This window comes from Adelges cooleyi, unplaced genomic scaffold (genome assembly GCF_023614345.1).
Source record: "Adelges cooleyi isolate 19-005CV unplaced genomic scaffold, UGA_ACOO_1.1 ACOO_flye_CR_arks_rails_tigmint_CR_PRNA_108, whole genome shotgun sequence".
NCBI classification, from domain to species: Eukaryota; Metazoa; Arthropoda; class Insecta; order Hemiptera; family Adelgidae; genus Adelges; species Adelges cooleyi.
Genome location: NW_026095761.1, coordinates 10,048,578 through 10,070,069, shown reverse-complemented (window position 1 = coordinate 10,070,069; position 21,492 = coordinate 10,048,578). Strand labels below are relative to the sequence as shown.

The window sequence follows — 21,492 nt, the reverse complement described above, 5'->3', positions numbered from 1 at the left end:
ACCACCCGTGTCCATATGTTTTGGGTAAGTATAAAAACAGTATAACTCACGCCTTACTACTGTCTCATGCGGACTTTTGAAATACACAAGATATCGTTTTATTTTTTGAAGAAACGCCGATTTGGACCGAACATGTGTTAACGTGTGCGTTTTGTGTGTTTAATAGTTTACAACACCCATGTGTGTATGTGTGTGTGTGTGTGTGTGTGTGTGTGTGTGTGTGTGTGTGCATAATGCACATTAAACCATCCGACAATAAAATATTTTAAACGTAAACAATGAAATCCCTTCGTGTAAACATGGCTTATAGTCAAAAAATTCGTACGATTCAAATTGGTTTATTATTAAAAATAAACACTAAGGAATCTTGGGAATTGATAGAGCCTAATATAATATGCCTAAATTAGAAAAAAAAAATTAATTTAATTCAATCGCAGGTTTAATCTCGGCTTATGCGTCAATTTAAATTGTATAATAGAATCCTTAATCAGCGTAAATAATTGTATGGATATAAATTAACTTTTGTACTTAACTTCTTAAACAAACAAAAATCAATAATAAAATTATTAATTTTCATTTAGTCCCCATCTAATTTAAACTGTTTAAACATAGAGACCAATTATTAGTTTCACTTGTTAAAACCCATTTATGGCGTTCTCTAGAATCTTATATTATCTTGAATTTCAAATTCGTCTTTAGATGAAGCCTAGACCTGTCTTCATGACATTAAATTCCCGATAATGTTCCCAAGAGCCACATGAAAGGGAAATGCAGTCGGCACTACAGTTAGCTTTTAGTTTTAATGCCGCCGATTGTTGTTGTCATTTTATCATCGGTTTTGTGACACCTTCCTGTCTTTTATGACGGCGGCCCGACAAAGAGTTAGATCTAGAAAAACGATATCCATTTAACATCTGGAGTTTTTGATTTTTAAATCCAATATGGATAATATGTTTGTACACATGCATTCAACATTTGTGTTTGTTTATCCATTAATCTATACATATATACATATAGCATAGAGCGTATTGATGAGAATATTTTTTAATCACCATTATAAGCCGATCAACTGCAGGAGTAGCACACGTTACGTTACATAAGGAAACCGCAAAGGGAAAACCGTATAGGACGATTTATATTAATATATAATTTAGAAAACACCGAAAAGAAAAATACATTCTGAACGGATTTATAATTAGTTATTTTATTGTTTTTTTTAATTGAAATACTTAAATAATACATATTTAAACGGTACTTATGGTTTTAAATACAATAAAGTGTTTCAGAAATAAAAACATAATTTATATAATATAACGATAAATATGTATTTTTGCGGAATATCATTAATAAATTGACTTAATTATTAGTTTTACACTATATTGTGTTAATTGATGTGGGATTTCCAAAACGTTTGAATTGACAAATTCTATATTGAAACTAATACCAGTGTACGACTTTACACATGATAAAACTATATTAATCGATCACACTCGGTAGGTATATTTTGTATAGGTCGACCTAATTAATTAGTAAATCGACATGAACATTTTAGAACACAATAACTACATACTCAGAAAACATTTTTTTTTAACAGCGTCAATTAAATGGTTTGTCGACCAAAAGGAGAATTCGATTTATTTATACGCACCGCAATCCAAGTTTAATTCCAACTAGCTTAATTTGATTTTTTCTATACGTTGTTCAACGACATATTTAACAAATGCATAACTATGATCAGGGTTAAACAATTATTGAAACTTGAGTGGGGTATTATATTTACACTATTTACATGACTTGAGGTTACTCCCACTTGGAGTAACCTCAAGTCGTGTAAATAGTGTAAATGATCAGGGCTGTGAAAAACAAGAGGTTTCTTATAGCCCACGGGCATCTAAGAATTTTAATAGAAACCCAAATAAAAATTTAACGCTCATGTTTTTTTGGTAACAGGTCGATAAACTATGAAATAAATAAACGGTCCGGAATGTGTTGAAAACTTTTACAAAACACTTATAAGAGAATCGGCATCTATTTATAATTATTATGTTTTTACTGATAATTACATGCTCTATACTTGATCACGTCGAGTGTAGTTGTAATAACAATTTTAAAATTATTTAGTGATGAACAATTAATAATATAAATAGTTTGTAAACTTTGGATAGGTATATTGTTGGGATGCCATTTAATGAATGCCGAGAGATAGAATCTCAGGGTAACAAATTTATATATTTTTCTGGAAGACTTTTGAAACATAATAAAAACAAAAATATTGAACTGACAATGATAATTAACACTCTTATAAATACTATATACGTGACTCTTTCAAAAAAATAACAAACTAAATAAATTAAATTATAACAAACATTAATACTTGATTAATATAGAATAGGTATTTGAAAACGTAATTATAACGGTTAAAATATTATCTATAAGTATAATATTGTATTGTTTTTAATTTCATATATGAGGCGTTCTGCGCAAGTGTAGACTAACCCACAAAAACCAAAAAAGGGAGTAAAATAACTTTAAAGTTTTTCATTTACACTGTACTAGGTGAAAATATATTTTTTTTAAGGTGCTGCCTTCCATTAGAAATTTAAAAAAAAAACAAAAAAGCTAGTGTTTCATCAAACTATTTTTAATTCTAAATAAAATGGTACTATTTTCTCCCTTTTTAGATTTTTTTAGGTTAGTCCACTTTTAAAATCACCGCCTCGTATATCGGTCGGGGTATTTAAAATATAACATTAATAATATTTTTATTTCTCTTCATAATAATATTATAATATCTTAACTTAATATTGTAGTATAATTTTATTAGAAATAGATATTGTATTATAATGTAGAAGTAAGGACAAGGCACACGTCTGGGAGAAAAATCATTTAATTTTTGTGAAATATATGTATAACATTTATTTTTGCGAAGACCATAAAGTTTAAATCATATTCTAGTGGAATTTTTTTCATTATGACGACATTGCCTACATTTCTTGAAACTCATATTAATAAATAACTTCACTCACAAATATACATAAATGTTTTAAAATTTACACTAATTTTTCAGTAAACTATAGAAAATTATTCACGTATACATTTTAGATTGCTTTAGTTTGACATTAGTATATAAATGCCAATAAGCAATTTTTAAAACATTTTCTAGAAGAGAAACAAAGTTATTTCTAATTGTAAATAATTTTTTTGTCGTTGGTAATTAATAAATTCTAAATGTTACACTATGTAAGTGCTTAATTTCCTACTAGTAGAACTCTTTTTACACGCAAGAAAAAGCCTAAATCAATAGTATATATATAGTATCAATTAGTATATTTCGTATGTTTTAACTATAATAATAATTGACCTAACAGAGGAAATGTCTTGCGACCAACAAGAAGTGTACGGTTTTAATAATTGTATAGAAATTTTCGCTATTTTTAAACAACTAAGGAATTTTTTGAATTTCAGAAGAAAATTAATGAACACAGTTATAATAAAATAAGTGGGGAGTTAATAATGACTCAGTTGACGTACCCGTTTTTATAACGCGACCAAGTTTACATACGTGTGGTCCCTATTCCAAAAATGAATACATACCGTTCCTAATAAATTATATAAGTAAAAAAAAACTTAAAGGAAAAAAAAACCAAATCAATTTAGATGAAAATATAAATAGTTCCAATATAGGTGTTTTTGTCAATTTGATTAATCGAAGTTATGGGACGGTCGGTACTACTGGTATGGATCCGTTTTCTCTGATATCCTCTTTACTGGCGTTAGTCGAAGAAGCCGGTGTGTTGTCATCGTGAAAGAGTGGGTTTTTCACTTCCATTTCACCCGCCTAGTTAATAAAAAAATGTTTTAAGGAAAAAGTGACTTAAATATTTACAAGAATCCTTACAGGTGCTAATCCGGGACACTCGTACACTGTATAATCTCCTTCCTCGTTGTCATCGTCGCTGTCAGGGTCTGTAATGGAACCACTTCGACCTTCTTTTGCGGCACTATTCCTGAAAAAAGCATATTGCTCAGCGTACCATATTGTGCTGCGCACATAATAAAAACTATTATTTTATTTAGAGTTAAAATTATAATAAACAGATAAACCTTATTATTGCAAAATATTATTAAATCACGGTAAAATCAAATTCATACATGAACTTATAAAATTACTATTTACGCGTTACTATTTTATTACACTTAGAAATTATAAGTAGATCATACAATTAAATCAAAGTTCAAAAGTATGTGTCAATAATTTAATGGAAATACCTAGACATATTTACACCCTGCTCAAAGAAAAGTCACTAAAGTTAAAAGTATAATTTAATTTGTAACAAAAAAAAGAAATTACCACAGTGGAGACGAATGCTACTGGTTTGGATGTCAGAACAAATGTTTAAGTTATATAATCAATGATTCACATTGCAATGCAAATATATGTCTTATAAATGATAATAACATATTACCTATAAGGCTTCTAAGCCAAGTCTCGAAATAAATTCTCGCAATTTATGCGCATAATATATTTCGAATCAGACTTGCATGCAACCGAGCTAACGTGAATCACATATTATAGTTATTCTCGAAACAGTGTCAATTACAGACTTTATTTAGGATTAGGTAGCGTTCGTTGTATTGACGTTTTGTAGTATTTTAAATTTTAAACCATATTTTATATTTATTGTTTACCGCAAGAGCCAATTCAATAGCGAAATCGCTGTGGCCAATTATTATGTCATAGGTTTAAGAAAAAATTATATATACATATTTATAAATATATTTACGTTTCCATAGCAATAATCTGTTGTTTTTGGTGTTGGTAATGATACATTTGGGCTGATTGTGCCAGTCGTCGATCACCGGTGGGTGAAAAGTCTTTGTTGGGTCCTGTTATGCCGTATGCTGGATAATCTATATCTGCCGCAGCTTTTTTATTTCTTTGCATCCTAAAAGTCGGTTTATAAATACATACGATGACTTAAAACATTTCTGAAAATACTGACCTGAAACAAGCGATAGAGGATATGACCAGAACAACCAATACAGCTAGTCCGACTCCAGCAGCTTTTGCTGTAAAAAAAACAAGTTTTATTACATTATATAGATGATACAAAACACGAACTATAAATTAATATAAAATAAAATTTGTATTATTTTTTATTTAGCATTGAGAAGAAAGAAGATTAGTAAAAATTAACACGTTATTCCATTTACATAAAAAGACGAATTATCTATTCAAACTTTCCAAAGTAAAAGCGCTAGAACGAAATTAGTTTGAACAAAAATAGGGATAATATTAATAAGTAAAAAAGGAGTTTAAGCTTTCCACCATCAAGACACTTCATAATTCCTCAAAACAACATTGGCTATGCTTATAAGCAATTAGACTAACAAACTCATTAAATATTTTTACTACAAATTGTTTTTTTTTAAATAAAACTATATTGTAATAGTATAATAAAAATATTTTTTTTATACCAAATAAAAACGGGATCGATTTTGTCTTGGACATATTTTTAAATAAAATTCAAAGTTACACGAAGCTTAAGTTAAAAATATCAATTATAATTACTATAATTTTCGCAACTGTAATTTTGTTCTGTGTATAAAAAAGAATTATACATTATTTTATAGAAGTATAAAGTGTTCTAATCATTTTTATCAGAGCTAACTTATTTGATAGCGTAATAAAATTTCGTGTTCCTTCCGAGGGTTTTAATAACATTTTAGATTTCTGGTTAAAATAGTAATACTAAACCAACATTTTAGCATCAATGATGATGGACATTTAGAGTAGAGGTCGATAGCGGATAGATCCTTTTTTTTTCAAATGGACGCCTGTGGATTTCGACACTCAAAATAGCTACACATTACCATTATACTGCATACGTTTCAACTTAGCCATTATCGTCCAGGCGTAAAAGCTTTAATAAGACCTTCGTGGAAACCAATATTGTTAAAGTTTAGACAGTATAAAATAACCACATCTACCGTGGCAACGCATTTTAGTGTACCGCGTGAAGTGGAATACACTAGAAATTAATTTAACCTCAATGTTATTTCTACACAAGCTGCCAACCCGATTATGTTTACCTATTTTTTATTTATTTTAATCAAAAACATAGAATAGAACAAAATATAAAAATTCGGCTAGCTTTCAATTTTAATACCTAACAAGTATTACCGTTGAAAAAGTTCAGAATTAAGCCAAGGGAGTATTTTACTTTTTAATAAAACGTATCGGTTTTTTATTACCAATACTGTTATTGTGTTTAAGTTAATATAGTTATTATAGCCAAATCTAAAAACTAAGAGCAATCTATACGCTTTTTGTTTTTTATAAGTTTATATTAGTGTATTTTTGTGAACACCATTACATCATTGATGAATATACGTTTGCAGATAGCTGATTTAAACCTTAGACTCATTCAGAAATGTATGTTTTATGCCAACAAGTGAACATTTTATACATATTAGGTTGGTGAAGTTCCAACCATCTTATATCCACTGTAAGTGGACTGTCAGTGTTAGCATATAACACACATTTCTGATTGAGATATGGGCGGATTTTTGGATTAGTACGAGTATTTCTATTCTATGCATTAAAATGAGACAAGATATTATGTATGTCCATAATACGTGGACCTACACATTTGCGTTGTAGAAATAATACCAAGAGAATTTTAGTAACAGGTAGCTGCATATTATACATACACATTACTCTGTCCTTAATCCGAGTTGTAACAACTTTCGAGTCAAATTAAACTGTATTCTACTATCCAAAACTATTTAGTTACACTTCATTTAAATTATTTCGTAATTTAATTTAAACCTTTTTTATAGTACTTTTATATAGAATGGCTAAACATTTTTGAACACGATTCAACATCTAATATTATATAAGTAGAAAACGATTAAACCTCCAACTACGAGTATTAGTACTCGTTTGCTACTGACTACTGTTCAAATTAACGTATGAAACTCTAAGCGTTTGCGATCAAAATAATAAGTTATTAAATAATCCTAAAATAATATTTTGACGCTATAAGTACACAAATAAGTGGTTTAAAGGGGTTTATGTAAAATACTATAAAAGCCTATTACTATTCTAACTGAACATATAATAATAAGTACCTATATATATATATATATATATATAATCCAATTATAGTTTACTCTATGGAGCGTGCATTATGCTTAATTAATGTAACGGTGATTAGCATACAGCGAATATATGACAGATGGCAGAAAAGATTATCAATAGTGCGTATTGTTTTATGTTAACTTATGAATTATGATTTATTCAAATGGTCATGCTCCCAAACTCTCAAACTCGATGATGAGGAAACGTATACTAGTTTATTATATTATGCATACTCCCTATGCAATTTTCAAGTGCAAGGTAGTAAGTATTAAGGTAAATGGCTAAAAACACCAACAAGTTTAAAGTGATTAATGATTATAAACAAATTAATGGATAAATTAAAATTCCTACAAATTATTTCGGTAATGTTTGTTCACTGTGCAATTGAATTCGGTTAATTAATAATAAATACGAATTTGAAAAAAAAAATGTTATTCATCGATGAAATATTATACTATTTACTTATAATGCTGCCAACCAAAATAAATCTAATCAATCATCATCTATCGAGTAAACTTAATTAACATTAAGGTAGCAAAATAAATTATAACATGTCGAGACGCATATATTTATAAAACAATTAATGTATATACTATTGTTTAATTTTTAAAATTATTATTTTTATTTGTATAAGTGTATTACGTTTATTTTTCAAACATTTTTCTTGGTGTATTTTTTTAAAATTTCCAAGATAAGGAAACTATGGAACTAGAATTTACCAAATAATTTTTAACACTCAAACGTTTTCTATGTACTTATCTCGTGACGTGTCGTTGTGGTCAACTAGTAACTATACGATAATTATTAATACCAATTTGTTTTTCTGTTTGTAAAAAGTAATTTGCAATTTAAAAATATACATACCGAAAAAATAATAATCGTCTTGACTGAATTTTGAATAAATGGACGTGGCAAACGGCTTATGCCCCAAAGCCGGATGTGGTAACTCCAACGACACATCGGTGGTCGTCGTATTTTCTGTGGTGAACTTAGATTTGTATCCGTCTGAATCCATCGTAACGTGTTGAACCTCTCTGCTTTTTGTAGTTTTTATCTTGTGGAATTTACTATTTTTACCGTAGTAGACGTCATTATTGGACGGCGGTACAGCCAAACGGTTATAGTATTCTACACAAACAATTAAATTACATTAGTAAAGTTATAAGTCGACTGATTAATGTCATTATCCCTGATAGCACAACGATTATTGCAGATCCCACTAAGGGTGTAGTGGGACGCCTATAGATAATTGCCAAACATCACGAAGATGATGGGAATTCCGGGGATTGCGTGGGACCATAATATATTATAATATGGTCCGAACTCGGGGCATTCGAAATAATATAGACTACCTTAGACCGTCCCAGACCATGTCAGGAACTTCCATCATCCTTGTGATGCTAGGCAATTATCAAAAGATATTATTATATTCAAAAATAAGTTTTTTTTTTAATTTATAGCTCATATAGATTTGTATGGGTTTTAGTATGTTTGTAAAATATTTAGTTTAAATAAAACCATAGCTTATAGTGCTAACAATAATTATTAATTACTTATAATATGGTTTTACCAAATATATTTTTAAAAAATGTAATATTATGTATTATTATGTACGTATATAAATATATCATATTTTAGTTTAAGAAAATTGTTACAAAAACAAGGGTAATTATAACGAAGCTGCATTTGTGCATTTTTTATAAATATTACAATGCGAAAAATGAGCTATTATAACATACATCATGTTAAAATGATTATGTAAGCAAAAACTATTCGGTCAAAATACACCTAAACCTTTTCGGCCACTTCAATTTAAGCAATAAAATATTTTGTAACCAATAATCTAAAAATATTCATATAAATGAATGATCGAGAAGAGAATCGGTTGTTATCATATTTTGGGTGAAAAGTACACTAGCCGAAAACGTTTAGGTCTATTTTGACAGAGGAATATGCCGCCCGATATATTATGCCGTTCGAAATGTTATGAAAATATTGTTAAACATGAGAAATGTAATGAATTGGATAATAATAATTCCATCCGCATTCCTAATTACTAATTAGTAATTAGTAATAAATATACAGTTGTATATTATGTGAAAAATGTATTTTTATTTTGACGAACATCTCAGTTTTAGATTTTTTCTATGAGTAAACTAGATGCAGACATTTGGAGCTATATATTATTATACCATATTTTATTATACATAAAACATTTTATATGCAATCACAGTGGAGTCCGAACATATTAAGAAGGGAATGGGGTCAGTGCTACAAAGATCTATTGGAGTTATTACAACAGTAGGAATTTCTTTTTGCAGAATTCTTGCTTAAATCAGTATTATACAACATCTTCAACTACCCAAAATCCACAAATAAAAAAGTAATAGCAGTTCATGTTTGAACTTTCAATTTATATTTTTTTTATATTGCTTAGGCTTTCTTATAATTATAACCTAAAATTATTTTATTTAATATTATTATTATTATTATTATTATTATTTTATTAAATTTATTTTATAATAAAAACAACAAATATTCTGTTACGCCGTATTAGTTTTTGATGACTTTAAAAAGACTTTCAGCCACTAGACGCCCTAATAGCATTGATATAACAACAAAGTTCATTATTAGCAACTAGAGACTGAGAACATTTTTTCGGTTTTCAAACAAACCCAAGCAAAGCTTATGTGTTCAATGTGAAGTATATATATTATATACATATACAAATTTAAGAGGACGCCATACCACACATTTCTAAGGAGCAAAGTATAGGCAATTTTTCGTAAAATCTTCGAACATGAACTATAATAATATATACTTACTAATACAGTAAAGGGGATTCTTTATTGATTACCATTTTTTTTGTTTTGTCAGACTACCACAGTAATTTCTATAGGATAAATTACAATTTGTTGTTCATCAAAACTGCTTTGCGCAGGCCAAGTATGTGAGGCCAGTATTTACTATTTACAGTAGATTAACCAAATTTTCACAATATACCTATAAAGAAGAACTTTATCTATACCGTAGCATTTTATTTTTATTAACAAATGAAAAAATAAATCTTTGCCAATAAATAATTTTGATTGTGTTCAGTTATCAAAAAACTAAAAACACTACAGCATAGATAAAGTTCTTCTCTATCCATTGTAAAAATGTCGGTTACTGTAAATACCACCCTCACATACTTGTCCCCCACAATACCATTTTTCGCGGATAAATTAAGGGTGTATAGCGTCCTCTTAAGATAACGATATAGGAATGACAGGGATCACTAACACTAAACTCGGTAATTTGAAAAATTGACATTATAGCGGTTGACGCATTTTGATTATCTCATTTACACACGTGTGTACATAGATATATTTTTAATTTCATTGTTCGTTGCCATTAAATATGCTATATGAGTTATGCGCCATAATTTTGGATGAATAAAGTTTTTGGCGCCGTACACGCCATGTTTCAAACCTATAGTTCCATTCCTAAACCCTAAAACCTAACCTACTAAGGTTAATATCAAAAAATAATTTACTCTTTGGTATTTTTAAAAAACATATTAAACAATAAAATGTTATTGAGAGAAACTATAAAACGGCAATTATTTTTCTGTATAAATTCTATAACTATTTGAGTTAATCACATTGTATAAGTTACCACAGCTGTTACTATCAACTACCACGTTATGGGCTCACCAATTTACTACTTGGACAGAACTGGCTTCTGGTGGATTACATTTTAAGCTATTTATAATATAGTATTATATGGATTATTTGCAATTTAGTCCCCTAGAAGTGCTTATTTAAAGTTTTGCGTGCAGTAAGTTCTTGAGTAAATTTATCATGACTTTCTAAATAACCTGTAATAATGAATCGAAGTTTACACCTATATAGGTACCTGGTCTGTAGTAGCGCGGATTGTATGGTAATACAGCAAATGGCACATCCTGGTCGCCGGTGTTGACTTCGGGCTCAACTAATACATTCTGGTCGTAGGTAAACTCAGAGCCTTCGTCATCTTCCCTGATGCTAGGAATCTCACGGCCGGCAAACCGTTGTTGATATATTTCACGATCCGGAACGCTTCGCATCTTGTTCCTTTGGTCCTCGATTATGCCGGCTAAGTGACCAATTATGTACTCTTTGGATTTTTCATCTAAAAAACATAAGAAATTAAATTATATGTATACTTAACTTAACTATAACGGTGAGTAAAATATTAGATTTTATTTAGCCCACATAATGCAATCTAATAAGAATTGGAAACTACCATAATTTGGTATTGTTTTATTTTAATTACATATATACATATGACCTACTAACAGTAAACGCCATACGATATAGTTTGTTATGCTTATCTGAGCAGATAGATTCATCATTCAGAGGTATACGAATGAAAATGATACTTCTATTCTAAGTCCCTGTTACATTTTATTTATTGAATTGCAACTATTTTGTTTCTTTTGATTCATTAATACCTATGACAACTTATAAAGTATATGATAAAAAACATACGTCGCGCTGTATATATTATATAAAACAGCCTACAATACCAAATAACCGCGGTTAGTACTTTAGAAGCGTTTTATCGCGCCTAAACGGATATACAAATAAAGATAGATAGAGTGCTCCCCCCTATGCAAAAGCCTTGTATAAGTAAACCGGACAACACATTTGATATTTGATCGACCTTGGAAAAAAAATGTTTAGTATCAAATCACAATAAAATGCTACCATAGCTTTTTCGCTCGGTTTCGCAATAACTGTATTGATTCTGTTAGGTTACAGTTGTGTACACAGCTGCGGATGCTAATGATATATATAGACAAATGAGTTGACGACCAGGATTTATAAGCATAGGGTTTTATCTCTCTCTCTCTCTCTTGAAAAAAACCTATATTTTAAACTTATGTTTTTTTAATATTACATTAAACTAAGTAGTACCGTTTTGTTCGTCAATTTAATGGTTTTGCATCAATACAGGAAACGTAAACGTAAAACGTTACACAGTGTAATGTAAAATAACGTGCAAAACATTTTTGTTAGTATTTTCAAAATATTTGTTTATACAGTATACTTATACCTAGACGCATATGTTAACACTAATAAATAATATCTGGTACCTGGTTTCATACATATATCGTTAAGGGGTCACCACGCGGCGCGTTTTTCGTTCCAAAAACTTTTTTACTAAAAAAAAAAAAAACTAAATAAATCAAATTTTGATAATACTTATTTTATTTATTTGAAAGAGGAAGACTTCCTTTGAGGAGCCTCCATCTTGGATTTGTAAAAATCAAACTCATATACATTGTAATACGGTTTAGAATATTATGTGAATATTACAAACCTTTAGTGTTAACTGTTTATCAATCATGGAATCTAACCAAAATTCGAAATGGTTACAAAATCCTATAAAAATTCCATGTGTTCAAACAAACAAAAAAAATGTTTTGAATTCGATCATTGAACGGAGCAATTTTATAACCAAAACAATTATAAATGTTATAATAAAAAAAGCATATGTAAACAGTTTTACTGTAAAACTAAAATAAATTCACCTGAAAATAATTTGATATGGTCGAAATTGTTTAGTTGTTTTTTGTATTTTGCCCATTTAATAAGCAACCACGTGCAGAACCAGTTTAGTACTTCATATACTTAACTCAAAGATAATGGATTTTTAGGAAGCTTATGGCTGGTTAAAATTTTAATGAATCAATAGATGTTTAGCGGTTTTTTAAACATAATTTAGAGGCTCGTGATTGGTCCATTAAATTTAAATTAACCACTGAATTTATTAAATTTGTGTACAACCCGGCATTAAACTACTAAAATAGAATAATTATTAATATTTTATTTTGTGTTAAGTTACAAAAACTCTAAATAGGTACTTGATCCGAGAGAAAGGGACGATAATGCTTTATTTCCTTTTAACTCTATCAATGACTAACTGACCTATACAGTATTACGATAAAACCATTAAAAACCCCCAATATTAAGAAACCAAAAGTGTCCACTTAATCATTAACGGAAGTTCACATAAATAATAAATGCATTTTAATTATATAATAAATGCGATGGTTAAAAAACGACCCGTAATTGTCGCGTGTCAATATTATATATATTTTTTTAATAAACATAATATACGTCAGCCTAAAATTAAACGAACATTTTTAGGTCAACTGAGAGCGAACAAAAAGTATAGTTGTAATAACTAGATAAATAGTTTAGTCAACTAAATGGTTAGTAAAGCAACATTTAGTTGGCATAACTTTATCTCTTGATTAGTGAACAGAAAACTGATTATTTTTACTTTTTTTTTTAACGAAAATAAGAAAATTTGTTATCAAATAATAATTTAAAATATATTTTTTAACATAATTTAAGTAAATGATATTTAATATCATTGTGTTGTTGTATTTATTTTCTATAAATATGCCAAAATATGTATTAAAAAAAAAAGACCTGCGTTTGAAATGAAAAAATATTATAAAAAAATAACAGTTGTGACTCAAATTAAACACACAAGTATTGCGCTACCAGAAAAATTATCTCGATATTGTTAATAAGTGTCGTTAGACGGGATTTACAGAAAATAAGTTAAAACAATAAAGTAAATAGAACACATTCTAGCAGAGACTTTTTTATTTGTACAGTAGCAAAAAACAATTATGTCGGCTAACTTCTTTGTTTATTGAAACGTGTAAGAAAAAGAAGGGTCTATGGAGATTCGAACCCATTTTATATCAGTTAATCTGTTAAATACTTTATACTTTTCCTGAAAAGCTTGGGCCTTGGCGTCTCTCAAATACTAAATAAATGTTATAATAATATAACATAATATAATTGATTATTGATCAATTTTATCAAACATTCAACTATGACATAAAGCAATTATATACATAATTATCACCATCGCCTACTGCGCAGCTGATTAAATTGTTGAACGGGGGCGCGGATATTTTAAGCTGCTAAATTGATTGATATACTTAAGGTTCTGTTCCGCCGTCCGCGATAAACTCTGACATACATATTATATCCCAACCGCGTTTCTGGCACATCCAAAATTATAACGATGTAATATATTTTAAATAAAAAATATAATATTATGTATAATATGAAAAACGAATGAATACTTGAAACACATTCCACGTGCCTTTTCTAAACTGCAAACAACACCCCTTGATGACTAAAATTTTAAATTTAAATTTTTTATTAAATTACTTCCTAATTAGACAATGAAATTACTGATCTTGGGCCTCGGCATTCATTCATTTGAAAAATGTTGAAAATTACATGTTCATCATTACCAATTCTACACTAAGATTGCTTTGAAATAAAATATTTCAGAGTACTTACATAGTTTTAGTTTGTTTAAAAAATGTGCTTTTTTTAACTTTTACTTTAAATCGAAATAATCACTTTGTTTAATATCACCTGCCGTTTCTAATTTCCATAAGTTAATTAATAACCAAGTGGGTACGAACGTGAACATATTATTACATTGTATAATGTCTACTACCCGTACCGTATGTAACCACAACGGTTCCCAAAACCATTTATGCAATACATATTTAATACATGCGTGACTAGCATTAGAATTTTACACCTAGTAATTATTATTTACGTGCGATATTGACTTATAGTAGTACAATATCTATTTCCACATCGGAGATTCTATAATATTTGCAATGACGCACACTATATTAGGATAATATAAAATAATTAAACGTGACACATTTAATTGTATTTATGCAACCTAATTATTTCTAATAAGTTTATTGGACATTACAGACAAGTGACAACTATTACAATAAACTTTGTATATAGTACCACAATAGGTATATATTTTACAATTGAGAAACAAAAATTAATATCGTACCTCTAAAATCAATTAGAAGTTAAATAACTTGTGCAAAAAGCTATAGTACTGAAGTTTAACAGTTGTTTTACATATTTAACACATGCCGATATGTTTTTTTCCCATTAGAAGAAAACCCTTGGGTAGGAGGACATTGGTACACAGATTTGAAAAGTAACATCAGTTCGTTCAATATGGTTCTGTTTTCAACGACACAGCTTACTGTAGTCTGTATAGTCACTTATACGTTAATTTAATCGACCATTTGTCAAAATTCGGTTTTATAAATTTAATTGTTTAAATATTATTCTATAACTGATATTTCTACTGTAACTGAGTAATAAATAATAATAGCCAAATGTATCCAAAACTAAAGACAATACAGGAACAAACTAAGAACATTTTTAAAATCAGGGTTAATTTAAAAATAGCTTGATCATTAGTTGAGAAGAAATGCATTAAATTAAAAATATGATGTTACAAAGTGAAAACAATACATAACAGTGCAAATCAGTACAGAATAGATTTTGGAAAAGCAATTATACCAACGTAGTTACCATCAAAAGTACAATAATTACTAAAAAAAATTGTAATGCTACATTACAAAATTTATAAAAACGATTACAAACATTGCAAAATATTTGATACATTTCAAAAATAACCTTTATAAATGAAATACCCTGGGAAATATACGCATAAATCTAAATATACCTGCCAAGGTTGTTGTTAGGGTAAAATTATTGATTTTTCATATGACGTCTATCAACGTACTGAACATCTCAACGTAAATACATATGCAAATAGCTACCATGATATTATGCAAAACGAATAAATAAAATATCTAATCAAAAATGTGTAGCGTGTAAACAACGTTCAAAATAAAAACAGTATTTATAAATTTTTTTTGTTTTTAGCATAAAAAAAGGGTAAAACCTTTTTGAATTTATTTATATGGTTTAATTACCGGGCTTTCATACCACGACTTAAGAGAAACTAAATAGTTGAAAAATCCCACATAGTTATTAGTTGGCTATTAAACAATGAAAATTGTTTGTTCAGTTAGAGCTGTATATAAGATTATCTAAACAATCAATCATTATTGAATACTAACAACTTTTAACCAAAAATAGTTTATTCATAATAGAAATTTAAACAGCTGAGTAAGTAATTTATTTTTTGGCCTCAGAGTGTCATTTTTATCGCAGTGTATACAGGATGTTTCAATTTTTGTATTTAGTGGACTAACTCGTTTATGTCCAAAGTTGACATTAGCCCTTTTAGACCCAAGCCACAGATATATTCCTCTTTTTGTTCACCGCAAATGTCGAAAATATTATTTTTATCCTTTTAACGTTTATCTGTGATATTGATTCAAAAATAAATTTAGTGCTGTGAAATAAAATAGTACCAAATATATAAATATTTTAAGTAAAAAAGTTATTTTTCTGCCAAAATATTCAACTTTTATATTATATATTTTAAGATTATAAAGATAATATAAATTATACCATATTTAATCATAAGCGGTTAAAAGTACAACCTTTTTATTGTTTGACATTATTTTTAACACTTTTAGGTACCTTTATAATTATTATGTTTGAATGGCGGTCATTCTTTTCCTCGAATTACCAAACATTTTTTCTTAAAAGATTTGAACAAACACTTTTTTCACAAAGTAAGAGTACCTCTAAGGTAGCATTTACAAAGATAATATTTTTACAGTCGCCATTTAGTATTTATTATTATTATTATTATACAAAATAATACAAAAATAAGTTATAATAGAAAAATACATTTTTTTGGTTATAAAAACCATAAAAATGCACAAGCCACAATGAAGTCAATAATACAACAAATCAGAAAAGCGTTATGCTATTGAAATCAATAGCAACCTTCAAATGCTTTTACACAAATTGAATTTATCTATAAATAACAACGAACACCAAAAATTACATATAGAATTAAATTGAATTTTAAAATTTGCTCGCCGTGGTTTGAATAATTTAAATATAAAAAAAACCGAAGTTTTTCTGAATTTATGTAAAAAACCGATTATTTGCATACGATAGTTTGCAGCAACTATACTCAAAATGTATGTACACTTTATTCTTTAGCTTCAGTATTGTTAAACTAACCTTACAATTTAATCAAAATTAGTCTACCTTATCGATTTTGAATTCTAGCCTACATTTTGTGTAGAGGGCGGATGATCGACCGCCAAAAGTAGTGTTAACAAAAAATAAATAAATAGGTACGATTGACCGGTATTAACAAAAAATTGTCAATGATAGATCGCCACGCTTTTGGGTTTCGTACGATAGAGATAAGTAGAATTTGGAAGCAAATAGTAATAATGGCGCCGCTAGTTCTTTGTGATTTTTAAACCAAACCAAAAATAATAACATGAGTCATCACAATTCACAAATTTTTACAAAAATTCAGCAGCTGCTTTTTGGGCGGTTTTGTTCTATTGCCTAACTCTATACAATCGGCCGTAGCAGTTCATATCGTTATAAGCTTTTATATAATAGGCCAGATTGTAATTATTAACAAAACATAAATACACGTAAAATATGTAAATTACAACATTTAAAAAACGATTTTTTAGTTTTTAGTAGAGTGTCCGATAGTGATTTTTAAGATAAAAGTGACAACTTCTATCCCAGCAGCTAATTTTTCGCACCACCCTAATACATGCCCATAATAATGTAAAAGCGAATAAATAATATTATCTAATAAGTAGTCTGATGCTTAGTTTTTTGACAACCTAAATATTATTTTTGTTTGCATACATGATTCATGAACAACAGTAAACAGTTGAACTATCCAATATGAAATTATTTTATGTACACAATGCCCACGCTTTTATATGTTGTACGGCAAATAAAAGTCATTAGGAAGGAAGAAAAACTGCCTATATCCACATCCGAACATATTTCCCAAGCTTAAGTATTAGGCAAATACATCGACTATGTAAACGCTAGCGCCTATGCTTGTAAATGGCAAACTGACATATGAATGGTTGGTTTAATTTTTAGTAAATGTGTACTTATGAGTTCGCCCCTCGGTAGGACTTAATTAATCGCCCTCGAGTTTCCCGGCAAGTATATTTTAAAGCACATTTGTCGGACTACCCATTCGCCAGACCAATAAATTGTATTTTTTTTTTTATTAACTTGTGTTGGATTTTGGTGAAGAGCATATTACCTATTACGTGCGATTTTTTTTGCCGTCGACACGTGTGTCGCACTATGCGTGGCAAATAATAATATAAACAAACAAACATATAGTACACAATATATAGGTCCCTGCCCCTTAATAAATGTTTATGTATATAACTATAACAATATTGCTATTAAGTACTAGTCGCACAAATTGGTCATGTTGTTCAATAATGTATGCAAGCACAACATATGTAGGGTTTTTAATTAAATTGGAACAAAACTATACTTAAACATGTGTTATTTTTGTTTAGGAAATTACACGTATAAAACAAACATAATATGTTTATTTGTGTGTTTTGGGTTTTAGCACTACTGTAACATAACAGCTATACTTGAGTTTTTAAAAACGTTTAATTATTAAAGGGTGTATCTAAAAACTATATTTTTGTTAAAATTCGATCTTTTATACTTATACTTATTTTATTTCACAATCGAATCCATTTCATTACGTCACCGGGATAGTTTCTTATCACTAATTGTTAGGACCATGAGTACTCTCTTGAAGTAGTAATAACTTTCGTTCACCGTGAAGACCTCAGCTAGATTTCAAAACAGTTCCCATAGCTTGATAATTGATAGTCGCATATCGTTTTTATTTATATGTATAACTAATAATTTATTTTTGTCCTTTTGGGGAAAATATTTCATACTCAAAAACCAATATCGGTTCTTTAAACAACAGTTTCACTCTTAACGTGTACGGTGTAGAGTGTAGAGCCATTTCATTGACTTACCTCATGTAATACCCATTCTCTGGATGAATACATAAGTACCGAGAGCAAAAGGCTTATAGTATAATATCACACAAATAGTCATGTAAATGGCAGATTATATGTTATTACGATAACAAGCAAGTACCTAATGTAATTATAACACCGTCAGGGGCCAAACGCATCTCGGGTGAATCAATAAAAAAAAGCTGATGTTGCTTAAAAACAACTTCAAGGCTATTAAAGGATACAACAGCGATGAGAGCCACCAAATAAATAAAAACCAAAAAATCGTACCGTAACGGTTGCTTCTGTAATATTCGCAAATATTGGTACGTTTGTGATTTATAACTTGTGTTTTAAAACAGAACAACTGAAACATAATACAACCATATCGAAACCTGCGGTCTTATCGAACAATACGAGAAGTCCCAAATCGATTGATTTATATATTTTTATAATATCATTTACGCAACATATTGCGGTAAAAACCCCTTTACAATTCGCAGATTTGCAACAATATGGCTTCATAACGATCGACAAAAAACGCTAACAACTAGAAGGTATAACAAAAAAAGGACAAGTCGGTACTTCAGAAAGGAAAATCACTGACTTATTGGACGGTACATACGTCCAATTTAACTTTGAATTTTGAAAATGTGTGTTTTTAGTTTTCCATAAGAATAGAAACGATCCAGTATTTTATTCTGGTATTATATTACATGCACAAGGGGGTGTTTAACGACAACTGGGTAAGGAAGGAAAATTGTATCAATCATGCCCCCCTCCGGAAATCAAAGCTAAACAGGTGTCCCCCTCTCCTTGCCGGGACACGCACACGACAACAAGTGGTAGTCCGACGACGGTTTATGTCTTACAACAATAGTGTACATGTATTTATCGCGCGGCCGGGCTATCCATTCCCATATGCTACACTTACCGTCCAACGGTATGGCCGCTTCCACGACCCTGCAATCGGCCAACAACAATGATAGGCATCCGACGAGTAAGGCGAGTGGTACCGCGCAACGCAACGGCGTCGGCCGCCGTGATGCGAAAAACAACAATAACAATGACATAGCGTACGTGTAAGCGTACAACAACCGTCAGCGGACGGCGCGCATCTGTTACTGTAATATTGTCGTTACACTGTGTACGACACTCGGGCGCGCGCCCGTGTCTATGTGTATGTGGCAGTGAGGCGTTGGCGGTGAGGCGCTGTTGCGGGTGCTATGACGTGCGAGAAACTCGGGCGCGCGCACGGACTGCCCCGGCGAAGCCGTCAGAATCGATAAAAAGTTGCGGGCAACCCTCGCTCGTCCCACGATTTATCGCCGTCGCCGACACGCCAAGATGCCCATTACGACGGTGGTTCAACTTATACACCTGAAATACGCGTATCAATTGATTAATATGAAGGTCGTTCAGTTTTGATAGCTGCCTAGCCATCATATCAGCCCCGCGATCGCCTGACCGATTACAACGCGAACCTCTTAATTATTGCTATGCGACAAAAACTGTAAGACCAAACATGCAGGCCATTAAGAATGAATCCCAATCCGTTTACATTGAACATTTACTGCGATACTTTTGACCTTTTACCTTGGTTCAGGGTCAAATGTTTTATTCATTTGATACCGTCGCAGTAAAAACGGCACCAAAACGAAAAAAGTAATGCTACAAGAATAATTGTCAGTACTATCTCGAGAAATGTTCAAACTTTTTATTTTTTTGCTAAGATAGTGAAAAAAAAAGTGTCGAAAACATATTTCAATTTATACTGAATATAATGTACCATTACATGGAACTGCAACAGCCAACAACAACAAATGTTCAAAACATTTGTATTTTAATATGTAATAAACAGGAAATAAATTATTATATAGTAATCGGATAGTTTATCCAATTTGAAATACCATTCAAAGCTGTTTTCTGTCATATAAATTAAATTAATTAGCTGCATAAACGCTATATTACATTAACATCTGTACCTAGGTCCTATAGGGCTATACGCAAAGCCTAATAATAATAAAAAATACAAGTTATACATAGTTAAAACTACATTTTTAAAACTTTTTCATCGAAATTTAATTGTAACGTTTTTAAAATCGTTCGTTTCGACTAAAACCCTACCAGCATCATACTAGCCTGGCTCTTCGCAACTTATTATTTATCGTATCTGTATATTTTGTAATTCACCCTTCTTCCGTCTTCGGTCTTTCGACTATCATCAATTAGGCGTCTATTAAGATGTCAGCAAAGATCCTGTACAGTATAGTATTTTCTGTTTTTCAATATATTATTTCCTATAAACATAATAATCAATTGAACCTCCTCAGTATTTTACATAATGTAGTAGCAACGCAATATTGATCATTAAATCTATTGGAAAACTGAATATTTTTCACGAAACATTTATTCGACATCAGCTGTTACCGATCGATTAGACTACCCAAACTAACGACACTGACTTTTATTTAATAAACATTTTATAACAATTATTATCATACAGAACTGTGAGAACAAATTAGTCTTTGGATTTATTGCGCAA

At 29.9% G+C, this 21,492-nt stretch overlaps 1 protein-coding gene across 1 annotated transcript; it reads right to left on the bottom strand.

The window, feature by feature from the left end:
- Positions 1–2,184: 2,184 nt before the first annotated feature.
- On the bottom strand, positions 2,185–20,098 carry LOC126839300 (uncharacterized). Its single transcript, XM_050574543.1, has 7 exons — positions 19,882–20,098; positions 11,042–11,299; positions 8,009–8,272; positions 5,004–5,070; positions 4,785–4,946; positions 3,899–4,007; positions 2,185–3,838 (listed from the first exon to the last, which is right to left on the bottom strand). The coding sequence occupies exons 1-7, from the start codon at positions 20,018–20,020 to the stop codon at positions 3,713–3,715; spliced, it is 1,125 nt and encodes a 374-aa protein (XP_050430500.1). The 5' UTR covers positions 20,021–20,098; the 3' UTR covers positions 2,185–3,712.
- Positions 20,099–21,492: the final 1,394 nt, after the last annotated feature.

Coding starts and splice junctions, on each gene's coding strand:
- LOC126839300 (XM_050574543.1), bottom strand. CDS start 20,020: ATGTCATTGTTATTGTTGTTTTTCGCATCACGGCGGCCGACGCCGTTG. Junction 11,300..19,881: donor AGCGGCCATACCGTTGGACG/GTAAGTGTAGCA, acceptor TATGTTTTTTAG/ATGAAAAATCCAAAGAGTAC. Junction 4,947..5,003: donor TCCTCTATCGCTTGTTTCAG/GTCAGTATTTTC, acceptor ACCGACTTTTAG/GATGCAAAGAAATAAAAAAG.